At 40.1% G+C, this 19,455-nt stretch overlaps 1 protein-coding gene across 4 annotated transcripts in view; it reads right to left on the reverse strand.

Moving 5' to 3' along the window:
- Nucleotides 1-19,455, reverse strand: part of STAU2 (staufen double-stranded RNA binding protein 2) — a 142,319-nt gene that overhangs the window by 65,129 nt on the left and 57,735 nt on the right. For all 4 annotated transcript variants that reach the window (XR_013840512.1, XM_079983083.1, XM_079983084.1 and 1 more), the window contains exon 12: nucleotides 9,794-10,101. Coding sequence is in view for 3 of the 4 variants with exons in the window: in XM_079983083.1 (XP_079839209.1) it covers nucleotides 9,794-10,101 (308 nt within the window). In the remaining variant the exon portion in view is untranslated. The remainder of the gene's footprint in view (nucleotides 1-9,793; nucleotides 10,102-19,455) is intronic.

A 19,455-nucleotide genomic window follows, 5' to 3' on the forward strand; every position in this document is an offset into this window, starting at 1 on the left:
TTCTCCATGGACACAGAAACGCCATCACCAGAGGGAACAATCCAACTCAAAGAAGTGCCCACTTGCTTGCCCTGTCTTGGAACTCTTGCCACAAAATAGCGGTGCCCACCATGCTCTTCAAAGGGAAGGTTTAAGGGGGTGGTGGTGTTGCTTGTTGGATCAATGTGTTAGCTTGCACTTAGCTATATATCTGAACCTCTTATATACTGTATTTTTCACTCCATAAGACACACTTTTTCCCTCCTAAAAAGTAAGGGGAAATGTGTGTGCGTCTTATGGAACAAATGAAGGGGGGGCAGGCAGGAAAAGCCCCCAAGAGCCGCACACACACTCCACGCGGCTCTTGCGGGCTTTTCCCCAGGAGGGAGAAGGGACTGACGCCGCCTTGGCTTCTTTGCCCTTTGGGGGCTGGGGGAGGGGGAAACTGGGGCTTCCCCTGGCATCCCCGAGAAGCTCTGGGATAATTTTTTTTCTTGATTTCCCCCTCTAAAAACTAGGTGCGCCTTATGGTCAGGTGCGCCTTATGGAGCGAAAAATACGGTACCTGCTGGACCTTATAACCTGTAGTGTGCCTTATGTACTGATTTGATCATTAAAGCCTTTGGCAGAATTAGAGTGGAGAGTTCCAAGTTCCCCCTTCTGCAGTGAGGCCAAGAATATATCCCGACTGAGTTATATCCAGCCCTTCTGCCAATCAGTTCAGGGTGCTGTACATGATTTGCACCTGGCTTCATCCTCCCAACAGCCCTGTTAGGTTGTGGGGATAGTGACTGGACTAAGGTCCCCTGAAATAATGGTATTCCAGGTCTTAATGCAACACGAACTGCTACACCACACCAGCCCTCGTTAAATTTAAATTTAATGTTGCCAAAAATATGGTGTTGGGCATTGTTAATAAACAAAGGGTAGAAAAATGGGCAACATGGGAGCTGTGAAAGAGTACACTTATACTAATTATTCAGAAATATGGACCTCTTGAGTAGTTATGTTGAATGCATATGGAGTCATCTGACAACAAACAGCACAATCATAACTCCTCTCTACTCAGAAATGAGTCCTACTAAATTCAATGGGGCTTACTCCAAGGGAAGGGGGTTAGGATTGCAGCCTTAGATGGTGTACATACAGACAGAACCCTACATTTTATTTAGATTTCACAGCAAAAGAAAAATACAGAGAGGCTGCCAAGAATGTCTAGAGACGTAGCACTGATCTCCTAGTCCTTTCATCTTGGGAATAAAAAACAACAACCAAAGAGATAATAGCAAGACCTGTTTCAAAGCCTGCTAATTTTAGGTACGGACAGCATTTCTTTTTGAAAGTATGTATTTCAGCTGAATAATTATGGCAAGCTGAATCCAATATCTGTGAAGAATTAAGGCAGGTTTGGAGAATAAAAAAGAAATCATGTTTGAAATAACATTTTGATTTCTGCGTCAGTGCAAATATGCTTACACCTGCTCTTAATTTTCTTCTTGGTTATGAAAGCTGTTGTTTGCCCAAAGTGAGGAGGAGAAAAGACTGTGTGTCGTGCAAGTAAATCCAGAAACATTCAAACCAATGGGCAACTGGTGTTGATCAGTCTAAGTTTTGTTCTTAGAACTGCTGAAAAATATGGTGTTAATTCAATTACAGCCTCACAACATGACACATACAAAACACAGCTATTTCCATCCGTGCAAAGCATCCCTGTTTCATATTGAATATACTGCTGTTTTTTGTGTGCTTACATGTCAGAATGACCTTATTTCCATCAGAAGCTCATCTCTGAAAATCTGCCCTCTGTAAATCTAGATCTCTCACTTCAGGCAGCCCCATTTAATGGTACTTTCTTCCTTCTAATCTGTGTTTCTCGCTACTTTTTCTTTTGAAAAATTACCCTGGAAAATCAAAGTGCAGATTAAACCTGAACAACTAAGCACCAGGCTACGAACAATTGAGTGCCATACTTTTTTTAGTTCTGCTGCAGCAACTCAAGCCTTCTAAACTTCTGGCATCTCTCCAGTGTAAGGTTGGCATCTAACTTTATCAAGGATTTACTTAAAAGAACTTGGCAGGGAGCACAGGCTGCTTTGTTTAGTGCTGGTTACATTATTTTGAGAGGTCCTGACAGCTTTAGAGCTATTTTAAAAAACTAAACAAAAACCAAATGTACTGGTTTTAAAAATAATGTTTGGATTTCTCCAACTAGAAGGCTAGTTGTAGGCATGTGCTGCAATGTGTAGGATTGTAAAAAATAAGGCAACAGCATTTCATTCATTCAGCCCTATAACTGAGTTTACTTATACATGATCCTGCCATTTCTATGCATCTGCCATTTGCTTTTCCTGTTTGGCAATAGTTAGAACACGAAAACCCTGTATGTCATTTTTGAGACAAAAAATCATGCCAAGTATTACAATGCTTTTAAGCACAAGGAGTTGCTGCTTTTCATAGTGGCAGCAATGGATAGGTAATCTGGATGCCCATTGTCTGCCCCGCTGCCAATTCTCTGATTCCAGAATATTGAAAACAATATTTGTAACTTGACCTTTATTTATCTATTAAAAAGATGCCAAGCTATCTGAATACTTGCAAGCTATAGAGAGCTACTGAAATGCTTCCACAGCAATCATACTGTGGCTTACGATTGTTCACACATTAGGTACCAGTAGAAGGTAGGAAAAACTACTTGGCAAATCCTCCAAGGTTTCAATTGTACTAGGATATGTTTCAGTCTGGCAGGATTTGTACCAATTCATATTCTATTCTTTTCAGCCCCTGCCTTTTCAGCTCATCATGCTGACTGGGATGATGGAAGTTTGAATCCAGCATTGAACAGAAGAGAAACTTCAGTAAAAAGAGTACAAAATCTTCATGGAACCCACAGGCTGAAAAACATGCATCCCTCAGTGTTCAGTTGTGGCTGGTGTGTGCACCTGAGAATCAGATATGTTAAGAGTGAAGTGGGCCAACATTCTGAAGATGTTTAAAAAGTAAACATAACATCAATGTCACAGTTTGCCTGAGGTATCATAGATGACTGGTATATTTAAGGATTTTCCCCCCACTGCAATAAATGCAACATGTGTCCAGCAGAGAACCTGAGGTATCTGACAAAAAATGCCCAAAGGTCTTAGTTTGATAGTCATGCTTGTTTGTACCATTAAGCTTTGGGTAACCTTTTAACAGCTATCTTTTATCTTTTCACTAACTGACTGCTCAGCATAATATCATACAACATACATGAATACCTTGCTGTCATTGCCAAAGGAGACGAAAACAATGTCTTCAGGAGGAAACCAGAATGATACTCTCTTTCTTCTACCTCAAACACAATGTTGGTGCATTGCATAGGGATCTGTCGCATTTGCATAGGGGTATCCATTTGAAAAGCCCAATTCATGAAAACTGAAATGCATGGTGTGCAAAATTGGTGTGTGTAGATTTCAAGTATTCATGTGTTGAGTTCTTCTTGTGGCAGCCCGAACATAAACACGACATTCCAGTGTGCGGATATCAGATGGACCTGGAAATGGAGGAGGTGGGCCAAAGAAGGCAGGACAGGACCAGAAAGTCCAGGTCCCTGCCTCACATAGAAATAAAAATATGCATGTTGCTTATTTTTCAGTTCATTAACTTGGGAAAACTATGGTAATTACTCCTTTTGCAGAAGTCTGGATTTCAGAGGGTCAACAGCACTGCTCTGTGATACTTCCTGCTTAAGTTTATCTGTATCGTAAGAAGCAAACAGCACTGAGTTCATGCATCTTTCAAAATCAGTCCAAAGAGATTCACTGTTCTTGTAAACATCTAACAGAACCCAATTTCCTTTCTGAATAGCACCTATTTTTTCAAAGCTAAAGCATGGGGGAAAGATACAACACTGTGTTTAACATATGTCAAATACTACCTTATACTGAAGGTTCTAAAGGGGGAAAAGTTTAGAGCCAGCTGATTGATTAGACAAATGCTCCACAATTTATTTATTTATTCCTGGTATTGGTCATCCAGTTAGATGAAGTACAAGGGACTGATAACCTTTCCTCTGTGTGCTAACAGACAAATACACAGCAACATCTATTTGTAAATGCAATCCCACACACCCATGAAAGAAGGCAACTTCCTGACCAGCCTCAGGAATCAAGGCTACTGGCACTGGGTACAAACAACCATAAATTCCACTTTAAACAGCAATGTAATACCTGAAGGGTCTTATAAATCTCAAACTGCAGAACTATGGATGCTTTAACTCTCTAATGCTTTGGTAACATAAAATGTGAGGAGTAATTAAAGAAAATATGGATCACTATACGCATGTACATTACTTGACTTATTAGCTGATTATTCACAATTGATGAACCACACACTGAAAGCTCCACAGCACTCCCTAAGCAGACCCTCTGGAAATGACCATCCAAGTAGGAATGGAACCAAAAAGTACTGCTGCCCACCCCTAACTCGAACAGCAGCTCCAGAAGGATACCATGGTTGATGGTATCAAAAGCCATTGAGAGGTCAAGGAGAATTAACAGGGACACATTACACCTGTCTCTCTCTCCCAGCAGAGGTCATAGTACAGGGCAACCAAAACAGTTTTTGTGCCAAAACTGGGCCTAAACCTTGACTGAAAATGTTCTAGAATATCAGTTTCCTCCAAGAGCACCTGGATGGAAGACACTCAGAAATCAACAAATGTGAAATAGAAAGAAAGCTGAAATAGTGTGATCTGTTCATAGCCACAATGTTCATGTATGGATTGAATCTTAGGCCAAATTCAGATGTAGCAAGACATTGTAGAACTAGGCCTTCACACAATATAAAAATGTTTTATTTTCCAGATTCAGAAAAGGTGGGCATACTCCACAGAGAATATCACCTGCTTACTAGGTCACAACTTAAAACCACTGACTGAAACTGAATGGCAACAACTGGAACACAAGGTTATCACTTTTTGCTCTTTACACTGTTTTTCCAGACCATGTTGAACCACCTACAGTTATGCAAAAGATCCCGGCTAGGTAGAGCTTTAGGCTAATCCAGCAACTATCTTCTTACACTCCTGTCACTTTTGAGCTAAGAAGTGATATTGACTTAAGCAGACCTATTCTGAAGTGTGCCAGAGCTGGATGTTACATTTTCTAAAGAACAATGGTGAGAGGTACAAAAAGAACAAACGTAGTAGTTGCACTATATGGCACATTGCATGCATTATACATATGAAAATAATCTCTGCAGGTGGAGAACTGTAAATAATTACTTAACTATTCACAGATTACCACTAGTCTTAACCTCTGAGAAGGTCATACTTCCTGATACTCAAATGAGGGGGAGACGAGAGGAAGGGGAAGGAAACTCTGATAGGTGCTGGTTATACTCCACTTATGAGGTTAATTTGGAGCAAAGGAAATGCAAATGCTGAGCTTCCCATGGATGTCTTCCAAACAAAGAAATACAAATTGCATTTGTGTGCATATCTAAAAACAATTATTGGAAGACTGATTCAATAATGCACTATCTAAGTGCACCAGTTTTAATTTACAGGGGTGGGGGGAAATCAATCAGCCAGAACTCTTTGAAATAAACTTCTACACAAGGCCATCTGTACCCCTCACATCACCATATCTTATTGAATTGATTGCCAGATCGGGTTTATACCTGTACAACTTCAGATACCAGGTTTTGTAGTGAATTACTATAACAGATTTCAGATGCTCTACTTGGTGAAATCTGATGAATTGGTACTGCAGACCTTTTCTAGAAAATGTTAATTTTATACAGAAAAACCATGGGGATGTGCAGTGTGTCCTTGGTCTCTAACATGAAAACTCAGGGCTCCAGCTAACCTGAACAAAAGTTTTGTAGGGATGATGGCTCCCCCCCCCACCCTCCTGACACTTCCCCCTGCTTTCCTAGGTAGTGCTACAGAGCTTAGGCTTGGAGCTGTCTGCTAGCCTTAAACCTGAGCACTTTGTTGCTAAATATTGGGGTGAGCATGTTTATCGGTGGAAACAGTGCCCCCCTTTAGCCTCCATACTTTCATGTATAGTATAGGGATGGTTTTTTTAACCCTTATTACACTCTCTCCCCAACCCCCACCCCAAAAAACTATAATTCTGACCTCCAGGATACTTACTGTAAAGTTTTGATCAAGTCAATGCACAGAACACCCATGTGTATTTTATGCACATGTTTGTATCATTCACAAGTAAAGTGGGAATGCAATCTACCCTCCAAAAAAGGGGGAGGAATGTGAAACCTCACCACAGTACGTTCCATAGGCCCTGCTGCATCTCATTTGACCCTTCGCAACACACTCCAACTAATTTTCCTAGTAAACTATAGCTGGATAGGAAAAGTTAAGTAATATTCACTATTAGCTGCCCGGAGCACTTTGAAAAAATGGCCTATAACATTTTTAAAATAAATCATCAACATGTAGAACCAATTCCACTAGATATTTCAATGTAACCAAATGATTTGGGGTATTTTATTTGCACTGTAGCTTTTAAAAAACTTTTTTTTTTCTGTTTAAGTTATGAAGCAATGAACAAAATTGCAAGTAAACATTAAAATAGCAGCGCTTCTTTTATGTGCAGCTCATTTTGTTTAATAAGCCTTCAAGCAAGTGGCTTAAATAATAATCCTAAACCTGAACAATAAGAATGCTTTATACAGATACTGTAAAATTTGTTAAGTACTTGGCTTCATTAATTCGAACTGAATCAAAGTACAGCACCGCTCTTTTAATAACAGAGCCCTGTAATAATGGGTAATGAATAATTTAATAGACTTGCCTAGCATGCAGTGTACAGTATGTGTGTCTCAAAAATTGATGGCTTGTAACATATGTGTGTTTTACATGTATATAATGAATACAGAAAATTAAAGCTCAAATAAAAATACGTATTTTTAAAAGGTGTATCTTCTAGTTGGACATTGGAGACTGTCCAATTAGGTTTTAAAAAATTAATATACTTATTCTTATTATAGTAAACAATGCCTCTTGGGAAGTAGTTTTTTATTGTTTAGTTAATTTTTTTGAAATATGGAATGTGTACGCTCAATTGTCAGTGTAGAACAAAGATGTGTTTATAATTAAGAAATAGACATTTTAATGTTTATTGTTCTCAGCACACAGGAACTAATAATTTGTCTAAAGAAAAACCACAGACAACTCTGAGGCATTCAAGGAGTATGAAATAAGCGCCATCCTGGTCAATGCACTATTTTCTTCTCTGGTAAACCTGTGCGATATAACTAACCTGTAAAGCAAAAAAAGGCTTTTAAGATCTTGAACAGAAAGCGCTTTCTGTAGTGAGATGGTGAAGAGACTGGTGATAGGCACTTGACAGCCCACTAAGACATTTCCCACAGAGATTCTGTTCAACACTCTCCTCAGTGCTCAGTGATCCAGCACAAAGCTTCATGCTCATTCCAAAAACTCAGGCAGCCAAGGTATTAAGCTGAACTGAACAAAAGGGGTGCGGGTAGGAAGCCAAAATCACCAGTTTCTTGATACACTGAAGAAATAAGTGGGAATTAGAGAGAATATCTACTGAAGTTCATGTAGAATGACCAGCAGCAACCTGGGCAAAAAAGGAAACAAGGATTCTATTTTTCAAGACCAATCAAGAATTGGGGGGGGGGGCAGAGAGGGGGGCAAGTAGATAGGAAAAGCACAAACAATCAGTGCCTAGTAACTGTATCTTACAGCTAAGGAAGTAAGCAAGTTGGTGAAAATGTTACTATAAATTGTGTTTTCTCTAATGAAAATAAAGCACTGAAAGCAATTCAACAAGATGTGAAAGAAAGATGTAAGAGATAATGAAAACTTTTGAGGATTGAATTTCCTTTCATCAAGATTTGTCTGATCCTACTATATGCAGATGAACTGAGGGACACAAGATATCCACCTCTAACTGGCACGGCGACTCAGTTAGGGCAAGCTTTCAATGTTTCTATTTCCTAGCGCCAAGAAAGCCTGAAAGTATATAACTGATTTTTTTTTTTTTTTAAAACAGAAGCTATAATGTGAGTGTTAGCAAGTGCAAGATCTGATTTCCTTCCTTTGGTTTTAAACGGGTTCTCTTTTCTTTTTGCAAACTTCAAACTGTCCGCCAGAACACATCAGGAGCCACTTTTAATTATTCACCACCACCTCAAAGTTTAAAAAGTAGCTTTAGGTTGGTTAGAAAAATAAAAGAATCCCTGCTGCACAAGCAAACACATTTTTGAAATAAAAGGGGCTAGTTAGATACATGCCAATACTTCTTATGATGGAAATATTTAACTAATAAGTATACATTCCCCTTCTGGGTTAGGTACTTGAAAAGATGATAGGGCAGCTTCAGGATCTGTGTCTAGGCCTGGTGGGGGAGAAATGGCCTTGGTTGTCCTAGCTGATGATCTTCATTGGAAGAAGGGCAGGGGAGTGTGAGCCTGCTGAAATTTATTGGCTTTTCAGCTCTTTCAGTACCACTAACTGTGGTATCTTCTTGGACTCCCTGAGGAGATGGGGTGCAGTGTTTTTCCGTGGTTCTGCTCTTATTTCCAAGGGTGGCTCCAGAGAATAGCACTGGGTGACTTCTGATGGAAAGTGTTGTGAGAAGTTGGTTCCATATACAGAAGTTGTAGGAATGAATTGTTTTTGACCAGGTTGCACCTGCCTTCAAGTTGTTTAGTTTGGGGGTGCTCTTTGAACCATCACTGTCACTTCAGGCCCATGTAGCCTGGGTGGATAAAGAAGTACCTATGCCTTGCTTCAGCTGGTGCACCAGCTGCAGCCATTCTTTAGTAAGGATACCATGGCTATGGTCACTCATGCTCTGACAACCTCCAAGGTGGACAACTGTAACGTGTTCTACATCAGGCTGCCCTTGAAGATGCTCCAGAAATTGCAATTAGTGCAAAACATGCTTGTAGGAGTAGCAGGCCTAGTACATAAAACCCACATTTAAAAACAAGTTGACTGGTTGTCATTTTGTCCTCCAGCCCAAGTCAAGGTGCTTACACTTTAAAGACCTGAATGGCTAGGCACGAGGTATATAAGCGAGGTGAATGCCTTCTCACATATCCATCTGCCCATCCTGTAAAATCAATGGATGATACCTGAACTAGTGGTTCCTGCACAGGACGACATATGTAGTGCTGGGGTCCATGGAAGGGCCTTTTCAATGGTGGCTCCATGTCTGTAGAATACCCTCATCACCAAGGTGTGCCTAGTGACATTGTTGTTTTCCTTTGTGAAACAGGAGAAGACACACCTCTTCTACCAGGCTTTGTGAGGAGGGCAACTGTGACTGAAGTAATTTCTAAATATTTTGAGGATTGCATTTTATTACAAGTTGTATCAAAACAATTGTTATTTAAGTTCTTGTTGTCAATAATAATAATAATAATAATAATAATAATAATAATAGTAATAGTAAATAATTTATTATTTATACCCCGCCCATCTGGCTGAGTTTCCCCAGCCACTCTGGGCGGCTTCCAACAAAGATTAAAAATACATTAAAACCCGTGGCCTTTTGTCACAGGACAGTATTTAAATTAATACCAAACCATTATATATTCTTCCGTCCATGCTGTGCATGACTATTTAGGAGCACTACATGCGTTACTTCCCCCCATCCCAATGGAAATCAAGTTTCAGACGGCAATAGACAAGACAGTAACAAAATCATTGGAATATATACAGGATCCTTTGACATTCTTACAACTCTAATCTTCTAAATAAATAAATAAATAAATAAGCTAAAGTAATTCTGCAGATAATGGCTATACAATGCCTTTTATTCAAGTCCACCCATACCTGAAAGCCTTGGATCCTTGCCAGATATTCCAGTTGCTTTGAAGGTTGCACCGTAGAACAAGGGGCAGTGACTGACATTCCTTTCAGTCCTATGGCTTCAGCAGTGGGAGATGTTCCGTTCATGAGCAGTTCCCTGGCAATTGTAGCTGTATTATTAGTGGCAGGAGATGTGCTGAAGAAACAACTAGATGCTTGGCTCATTTCCTTGGAGGACAAATAGTTTACAGGGGTACCAGGGGATGCTTTGTTGCGGCTCGCTTCCATTTCTTGATAAACATCAGGAGAGAGATGGAGTATTCCCTTTGGTGCTGAAAACAAGAACAAAGACCCTTTTTACTCTACCTGTAATTGTTTAAATATTACCAAACAGAACATTGCCAGTAAACACATTCTACTTTCAGATACCTCTTATTGAAACCATCAGTTTCATCCTCACAAGTCTCATCATTGTCAATCATCATCAGTGATGATATCGTGGCATCTGTTTCTTACTTCTCTATGTGGAAGATACACTTAAATCTTAGCCATCTTCCAGAAATGCATAATAATATTAGATGCCATTTTTCAGTGCAGGGCAGTAGATATGCGGCCACATTCACACATAATGCCAAACCTGAACAACCCCAAACAAAACATCAGGCTTTAGCCTCCCACCTTCCAACATGGTTGTTGGGAGATTTCCCCACAGCTTTGATTTCCTTTTTCCCGAGTCCTGGCTTAGAGTTATATTTGAACCAGGAATCCTGCTTTAAAATAAAGTTGGCAGATTAACCTCAAAAGAGAGGGAAGACTGTACATCGGACACTTTTCTTGGGCTCATTCAGGCTCAACATACAAATGCAACAAGGTTTGGATCGATGATTTTGGGGTTCATTTGTTCCATCCAACCTTTGGTGGCCCTTAGCTCACTGGCCTAGCACAGGTTTTTCTGCAAAGGTTCTGTGTTCAGTACTTCACTTCTTCAGTTAAAATGATATCAGAGAGCAGGGCTGAGAAAGACCTCTTCCTGAGATCTTGCGAGAGCTGCCAATCAAAGGAAAACAGTACTGGGCTACATGAAGTGATCTGATTCAGTTTAAGAATCTTCAGGTCACAACATATTAAATACATCACTTTAATAAATGCCTGAAATCTGTGCCTTGCTCCTTCTGTCCCACCATGACAATCAGAAAAACACCCAACTTTTGTAACCGAGATGGTGAAATGCAGTGGGAAGTAATAGATAGATGATTTCTGCTGGCATATTTGCAGAGAAAATCAAGGGACAATGCCAATACAGATGGTGAAGGGCTCACGTTTCCTTTGAATGTGGCCTAATGCAAATCCAGTCTCCATAAAAGCTCTTCAGATATATACAGATGCAACATTTTAAATAGCAGGACATGAACAAAATACATGTATTTGTTCAGAAATAATAACAGAAGTAATATGGTGAAAGAAAACCCATTTAAAATTCCAGTACAATACTATAAACCTTTTCAAACCACATCAAAAAGTACAGATGTCTAGTCCACTGATGTAATATCACTTCAAACAAACATTTCACATGCTCTCTCAGCCTTTTCAGTGTTTTTACATGATCCACCCAAATATCTAACTGCTGTCTGGAACAATAGTCGGGAATTCGTCCAGATTACTAATCTTTTTAAATGTTAAAACAACTAATATGGAGCATAGGATGAATAAAAAACTCTCCCGCATAATATACCATATGTTTTTCAATTGTATCCACATTACTGTAATAACATCATTCAATTAGCAATAATGACAAGGACTTTCCACTTATGTAACACCTTTTGTTTTGAGGATTTGGAAGCACTATACACGTCAACAAATTATGTCACACAATACTCCTTTGAGGTTTCTGCCATTCCCATCTACTACCAACAATATTTATAAAAATAATCTCATGTTTTAAGTAACATCATATAATAACATTTTCCTGTATTTCCACTACAATAAAGGGAACAAAATAGGGGTTTCACTGCAGAAACTATAAATTCTAGATAGCTACTTTTAAACTTTATTTTTAAGACCAGTTAATGCATTACATTATAGCTTTGCAATAGTTAAGTTGCTGGTTAAGAAAAACCTTTGAACTTCCTAGTTATTTCTTTTTCAAACATACTGGCTTCTGATCATAAATAGCAAACTGTGTATAACTGTATATCAATTTTAATATCAAATAGGAGAATTGTGTCTGTGACACAGAGTACTACATGAATAATATCTTACTTCTTCTAGATTAGAATAAAAAATGTTACAAAAAGTTTGAGGAGCACTTATAGATTGACCCAAACTTTCCCTACACATGGGAAACAATAGGAAGTGCCTGCAGCCACTGAGTTTTCATAGACCTGTGACATTAAAGCCTCCTTTTAAAAAATTAAAAAATTAAAATACTAACGTTTTCTTTTAGTGGCTATATTAAAAGCATTTAACTTTTACTAAACAAAACACACAACAAGAAGAAAAAAGCCTAGTACAGTGTTACCTTGGTTCTGTTCCGGAAGTCCATTCAACTTCCAAAAACGTTTGAAAACCAAGGCGCAGCTTCTGATTGGCCGCAGGAGCGTCCTCCACTCAATCAGAAGGCGCAGAAGCCGCGTCAGACATTCGGCTTCCATAAAACGTTCGCAAACCGAACACTCACTTCCAGGTTTGCGGCATTCAGGAGCCAAAACATTCAAGTTACTACAGTCACTTGGTGACTACTGTCACCAAGGTATGACTGTAATTGGTTTATTTCCATAACAATGAATGCAACCTGTGTAGGTAAAATGCTTTGTGACATGTTTATTTATTTAAAACATTTTTAACCTGCTCCTCAGTCAAAAAGGCTCCCAGAGTAGCTTAAAGGTAAAAGTAAAGGGACCCCTGACCATTAGGTCCAGTCATGACTGACTCTGGGGTTGCGGTGCTCATCTCACTTTATTGGCCGAGGAAGCCGGCGTACAGCTTCCAGCATGTGACCAGCATGACTAAGCCGCTTCTGGAGAACCAGAGCAGCGCACGGAAACGCCGTTTACCTTCCCGCCGGAGTGGTACCTATTTATCTACTTGCACTTTGACGTGCTTTTGAACTGCTAGGTTGGCAGGAGCAGGGACCGAGCAATGGGAGCTCACCCCGTCGCGGGGATTCGAACCACCGACCTTCTGATCAGCAAGTCCTAGGCTCTGTGGTTTAACCCACAGCGCCACCCACGTCCCAGAGTAGCTTACATAAGATCAATTTTAAAAAGACAGCCTTTGCACATAGGCTTGTAATATAAAAGACACAATACAGTCTGAAAAAGGCAGGAAAAGGAAAACAACCAAACTAAAGGTAGCAGTTCTAATAATGACCAGTTAGAATGGAAATAGGTCAGCGAAGAAATGAGCCAGATGAAGCTGGTCTCTCAGCAGAGCAACTATCAATCCCCACCCCCACCCCCATTTAAGAAAGTAAATAGATACATATGTATGAAGGTCTGTATACAATTATATTAGAAAAATATGCAGACTGGAAAGACAGTAGTAATCACTCATTATTTAAAAACTCTAGAGAGGTTTTCTTCAAACAGTAGTCTCAAACGCAATCTTTTGTTTCAAAAACTACTTGAGGATTGCCTTGCTGGTTTAGAACAATATTCCACTAGTCCAGTGGTTTTAGTTAATTGCATTTTAATTGCTTCTTTTATTTCTTATAGTATTGTCTTTTATTGTATTACAATTTGAATAATAATATTATTATTCAAATTGCAATACAATGTAATAAATAAAAGAAGCAATAAAATGCAATTAACTATCAATATGAGTATTGAATGTGATGCTTATTCATGGCGCTATCAAGGAAGTCCTGCTCTAGTCCACCATTCAGTTTCCAAGAACTGCTAGCCAGATAATACTGGAAACTCACAAGCGACAGGACACAAGGGTGGCAGCTATTCCTAATTGTTCCCAGCATCTGGTATTTAGAGGATTACCATAGCTGTCAACCTTCCCTTTTTTTGCCGGAAATTCCCTTATTCCAGTGCCGTTTCCCACTGCTTCCCGCTACTATCCCGGATTGTTAAATATCCTGTAGACTGTCCCCGGGACAGGTGAGGCTGCTGATCCCTTATTTTCAAGGCTGCTGATCCCTTATTTTCAAATCTGAAAGTTCTTATACAGAGAGGACCCAGTTCAAAATTAACAACCACTGTCAGACCTCTCCTCCATGAATCTGTCTAATCCATTTTTAAAAACCATTAAAATGTTTGCTCAACAGTTCTGCTAACCATTTACAGAAAGAAAAAAGAAAACAAAATGCAACCTGTATGCAACCATACTAAGTTATAGTCTCGCCACAACAGAAAGAGGACGAAAAGTTACTTATGAGCCTCAACCAAGGAGAAGTACAGAGACTGTGCTGTCATCATCTGCGTCTCAGAATGGTCTGCTTTTATAGGACCATTAGTGACTCCCCCCCCCCACCAGTATTCCCCACTAGGATAGTAGTCTTCAAAAACACCTACCACTTGGTAGGTTTGCAAGTTGCTGTTATTAAGAAAACGGTCAGAAATTACACAATCTCTGACTTCACAATCGCTTTCAGAGTTTCACTAAAAGTCTTGGAACATATCAACTACAGCAATCCAAAATGTATTTCTCAGGATGTGTACACAATTTGTGCAGTCAGATAGAACAGAGTTTTGGACTCACACATTTCCCCTCCTTCCTCTCCCCACACTCCAAAATTAATAAGCTTCTTTCTGGCTCTTGGCAGGAATGCTAGATTCTGGTTTGTGATCCTGATTTCAACTAAAACTCATGATTTGCTCAAACCATAGGGTTGTAACCAATGGTGTTAATCTACTAATGGAAGACATCTGTGTTAAGAGGGAAACAATTTCCAGTAATTTCCCCTCTTTCCTACAAGCTTCCGACAGTCTCCCTAAATTTGCTCCGGAGAGCATCCAATGCTTTGGAGCAGATTGGGGACCTGCAGAGGAAGATGTAATCCCACCCCTCCTCATTCTACTGAAAGACGCTTTCCAACAGTAGGGTGACACCAATGGATACCACCATAGCTTGTCACATTCAGATGCAACAGCAAACTATGGTTTGCCAGGAACATAGAAAGATTCAGAAATCGTAGCACAAGAAGTTCAGGTCTATTCTAATTATGCCCGTAATGTGAAACCATGGTTTGACAATATGATGTAATGCACTTTATGTTTAGTATATATTTAGTATATTCCGAACAGCCTCATGGGGACTCTTATACAGACCTGTATTGCTGAAACATGTTATTAACCTGAGTCATGATAAAATAATTCCAAGCATTTCTCTATTCAGTCAGCAATAAGCATCAAATTGTCAGTACCTTTGGTACCATCATACAGTGGTGCCCCGCAAGACGAATGCCTCGCAAGATGAAAAACCCGCTAGACGAAAGGGTTTTCCGTTTTTTGAGGCGCTTCGCAAGACGAATCTCCCTATGGGCTTGCTTCGCAAGAAGAAAGCCCATAGGGAAATCTCCGGGGACCTCTTTTAAATGCTGGCGGTGGTGACCAAAGCCTTTCCCCCCCCTCCGGCCTTCAGAAGAGGTCCAGGAAGGCCGGCGGGGGCCAAAAGGATTTGCTCCCCACCGCCAGCATTTTAAAAGCGGTCCGGGATAGCAGGGAAGCGCTTCCCGCTATCCCGGACGGCTTTTGAAGGCAGGCGGGGGGGGGAGCAAAGACTTTCGCCCCCCCCACTGGCCTTCAGAAGAGGTCCCTGCCTTCAAAAGCCGTCCGGGATAGCGGAGAAAGCGCTGCATTTCTCCGCTCTCCCGGGAAGGCAGGCAGGGGGGAGCAAAGACTTTTGCCCCCCCGCCGGCCTTCAGAAGAGGTCCAGGACCTCTTCTGAAGGCTGGCGGGGGGCAAAAGTCTTTGCTCCCCCCCGCCTGCCTTCCCGGGGGCTTTAAAATCGCCCCGGGACAGCGGAGAAGTCCGCTGTCCGGGGCGATCTTAAAATGCTGGTGGGCGGCAGCGCTGCCGCCCGCCAGAATTTTAAAAAACCCCGGGACAGCGGAGAAGTCCTCTGCTGTCCCGGGGTTTTTTAAAATGCTGGGGGTGGGAAGAAAAACCCTTGTCCCCCCCCCCAGCCTTCAGAAGAGGTCAGGGGACAGACTGTCCCCGGACCTGGACTGAAGGCGGTTTCCTTAGGAACGCATTGATTGATTTTCAATGCATTCCTATGGGAAACCGTGCTTCGCAAGACGAAAAACTCGCAAGACGAAAAAACTTGCGGAACGAATTAATTTCGTCTTGCGAGGCACCACTGTAAATTAATCTTCACAAAAAGCACAGAAAATACACTCTGAGGCACCCTTTCAATAGTAATAGAAAAGAGCAGAAATACAAGCATGAAGACATTGTGCTTTATACGCTCATATTCAGTTTGCACAAAATGCCAGGCAATTTAAACTCTTGAGAATGGTTTGTAAGTATCACTTTTGGAATTTCCAAGAAACATCTGTGGAAAAAAGGAACAGCAAAACACAAGAATGTGATCACAACAGCCATCTACAACAGTACTGGTAAACAGAGTGGCTGTTCAGTCGCTATTTTACCAAGAGTAGACAACACAGTAAGAGTGGGAGAGTCAGGTTCAACTGCAGTTCACATGTATTCTGCTTTTTTCACGACACCTCTGCCATTGCACAACTGAATTCTTCTGGAATACCAATGGCTCTGCTATTTTTTACTTAATGGGCAGTGAGTTCAGGTAGCAGCACTCTACAAAGAGTTTTGAAGAGTGATTCACATTATGTTGTCATCTCAAATATTTTCTGTTGTGTTTCTGCATTTATTTAAGACAGGTTAACACTATCACCTCCCCCAGTATTTATGTGTGACTTGCTTAATCAGAATGAAGATGAGAAATGGACATTATACTGAAAACAGTGCTGACAGGCAGTATCCGCACTCAGATGTGCATTCCAATGTGCACATCTAACCAAGGACTACAGTTTCTGATCCAGTAAGCCTTTGTGTGTGTACTTCTCCTTTAGCAGAATGGAGGCTTATACGGGGCTCTGGCATGTCTTTTTGTTTTCTAATATCTGGGTTTTAAGGGTTTTGGGATAAGGCAGGGTGAAGATCAAGATTGAGTACACTGTGGCTTTGTGACCTGCAAGAAATAAATCCACTAAGCTAAGTCTGTTGCCTTTTTTTTTTTTAATCTTTTAGACACTAAATTATACATCTTAGAGAAGAGGCAAAAAGTGTAGTGGTAATGGATTCAGTTCCTTAAGTGGAAATTCTAGGAGTGTCAATGACAGCAATAGTAATTACTGCAAGTATTATAAATTACATATTTGATGGTGCTGTTTCATTAACAAAATATCTGCATCATCAGACACAAAAGGTATAACATCACAAAAACTGGGCAAACCCAACAGCATGCGTGACTCAGTGAAAATGACAGATACAGCAGAATGTAGTATCTATTCGTAACTAGCTTGTGCTGATAAAGATATGTCTCAACACTACGTCAAAAACTGGGAGCCAAGGGAACAAGCTAGCAAACAAAACTGAAGAAAACTGATGCATGCAAGTTTATGGTAACAGAAAGAAGTGGTAGCAATAATCTTTTAATGTAAGAACTGACAGATTATTGCACAAGTTCACTATGGTCCATCAATCTAGAAGAGGAACAGTCATGTCTTTGTTCAAGCTGAAATGAAAGACAGCTTTAGGTCTGAGCTGAGGTCTGGTCAAAGGATGCACAAGAAAGTTGGATCATGATTCAAGGCAGCCAGTTTCTTAACCTTGTTGATAGATATAGTCACAACCAAAAAGGCCATCTTAAAAGAAAGGAGCTGAAGGTCACATATGGCTGAAGACAAGAGAGGAAGCCTTCAAATCTCATCGTCTCTGTCCAACAACATTTGGAATGCCACAGGTTTCCTGTTCCTGCTGCAGGTATGAAGAGTTTGCCCATGCAGGAGGACAAAATGAACGGAAGACACAGGTTCAACAGAATCTTCCAGAGAAGGTTAGCGTGTGGATGAGACAATATACAATATCCTTAAATCTGTGAATTATATGTAGAGACTGACATGGGATTGAGCATAAGTGAGAAAGGAAGATAGCCATTCTGGTTTGAAAGACAATACATGTTCCAAGATCTGGAATGTCAGACAACAAACAGAGCCAAATTGTTTTATAGAAACAAAGGAAGAGAATCAAGTCTACAAAGATGCATGGGAGTGTCTAGTTATCGATGCACATGAAGTAGATCTGGGGACACCTTGAAAGTTGATGTCTTTTCTATACTCAAAAGCTGAGGGATCAGATATTGTGATGTAGGACTCTATCCCAGTTCTAGAAGAACTGGTCCTGCACTGTGGCAATTGAGAGGAAGTTCCCTTGAGAGAGTTAAGAGGATACTGTGGTCAAAGGTAGATGCTAGATGTACTATCTCAACCACTGCACTATAGGAACCTGGGCCATAAAGAAAAATGGTTTTTAATCACATGCATTTGAAATAAACAAATCAGAAGGATAAAGGCTTAGCTAATAGAAAGGCAAGGAAAATAAAGCTCCAAAGTCACGTAGAGGCAGGATTTTTTTTGAGAGATACAATTCTCAATGCATTTAGAAGTATGTACCAATCCTACCCATCAGAACATGGGTGGAAAAATTTTCTGTTGCCCTTAGAAGGGAGGGGCAGGGCCAGGAGTAAAGACTCCCTAGCTGAAGCTCTTGAAGGTTTTGGAAATGGCTCTGCCCAAGTGCAGAACACAACTGTGGGACCTCAGAGACCAAAAGAAGAAAAACACCGAATCCTTGCAAACAATAAAAAGCCCTCAAGATAAACTAGCAAAACACAATTGTAAAAAAGTATCACCCTGCCTCTCAGATTTGACTTTCTCATATAGCAAACATAAGGAATACATTTTATTCACTCTTGAAGTGACTCATTATCATCCATAGAAAATTCACAAGTGTTAAATTAGCCACAGGAGGGCTCCACTGACATTCCCTGTCCCTGGATCAAAAGAAACATATGGAGACGTGCAAAAGAGAATTCACAAAATTATTCAAACACAAGGCCTATAAATGTCAAACAAGTATGTTTCTCATTTCAGACGAAAACCTATGAGCATGCAAAATTTCATAAATAACTGCCTTAATGTACTTGGTTTATCAAAAAATATTAGTAACTACGAAGTAAATGTGTATGTTCTGACAATCTTATTAAATTATTTTCCCTCATATATTGACAATATATTTCTAGGGGATTTTGGTAAACAGTCTTCAAATTGTTTTGACATGGCTTCTTACCTGGTACTGTCCAATAAGCATAAATTGTTATATTCAGACAAACTTAGATTTGGAAGGGGGAAAACCCTATGACATGAATATCTGTTTTTCTCCATGCTTATTCTTCTTTGTTCCTTGGGAGTTCATTAGTTCCTGCTGGTTGTTCACCACCTGAAATCATAATCATCTGTTTGTGACATCACAATTAGTTACTGTGAAAATGATTAGTGTGTCACAAACAGATGATTATGATTTCAGATGGTGAACAAACAGCAGGAGCAGATGGACTCCTAAGGAACAAAGTTCCTGATTTCATGCAAAAGTCCAAAGTAATAAATGAGTTAGGGAAGAAAAACAAGTGTTTTCAAATAAAAGGTTTTCCATGGT

The sequence above is a fragment of the Podarcis cretensis genome (assembly GCF_951804945.1).
Source record: "Podarcis cretensis genome assembly, chromosome: 7".
In the NCBI taxonomy this organism is placed as follows: Eukaryota; Metazoa; Chordata; class Lepidosauria; order Squamata; family Lacertidae; genus Podarcis; species Podarcis cretensis.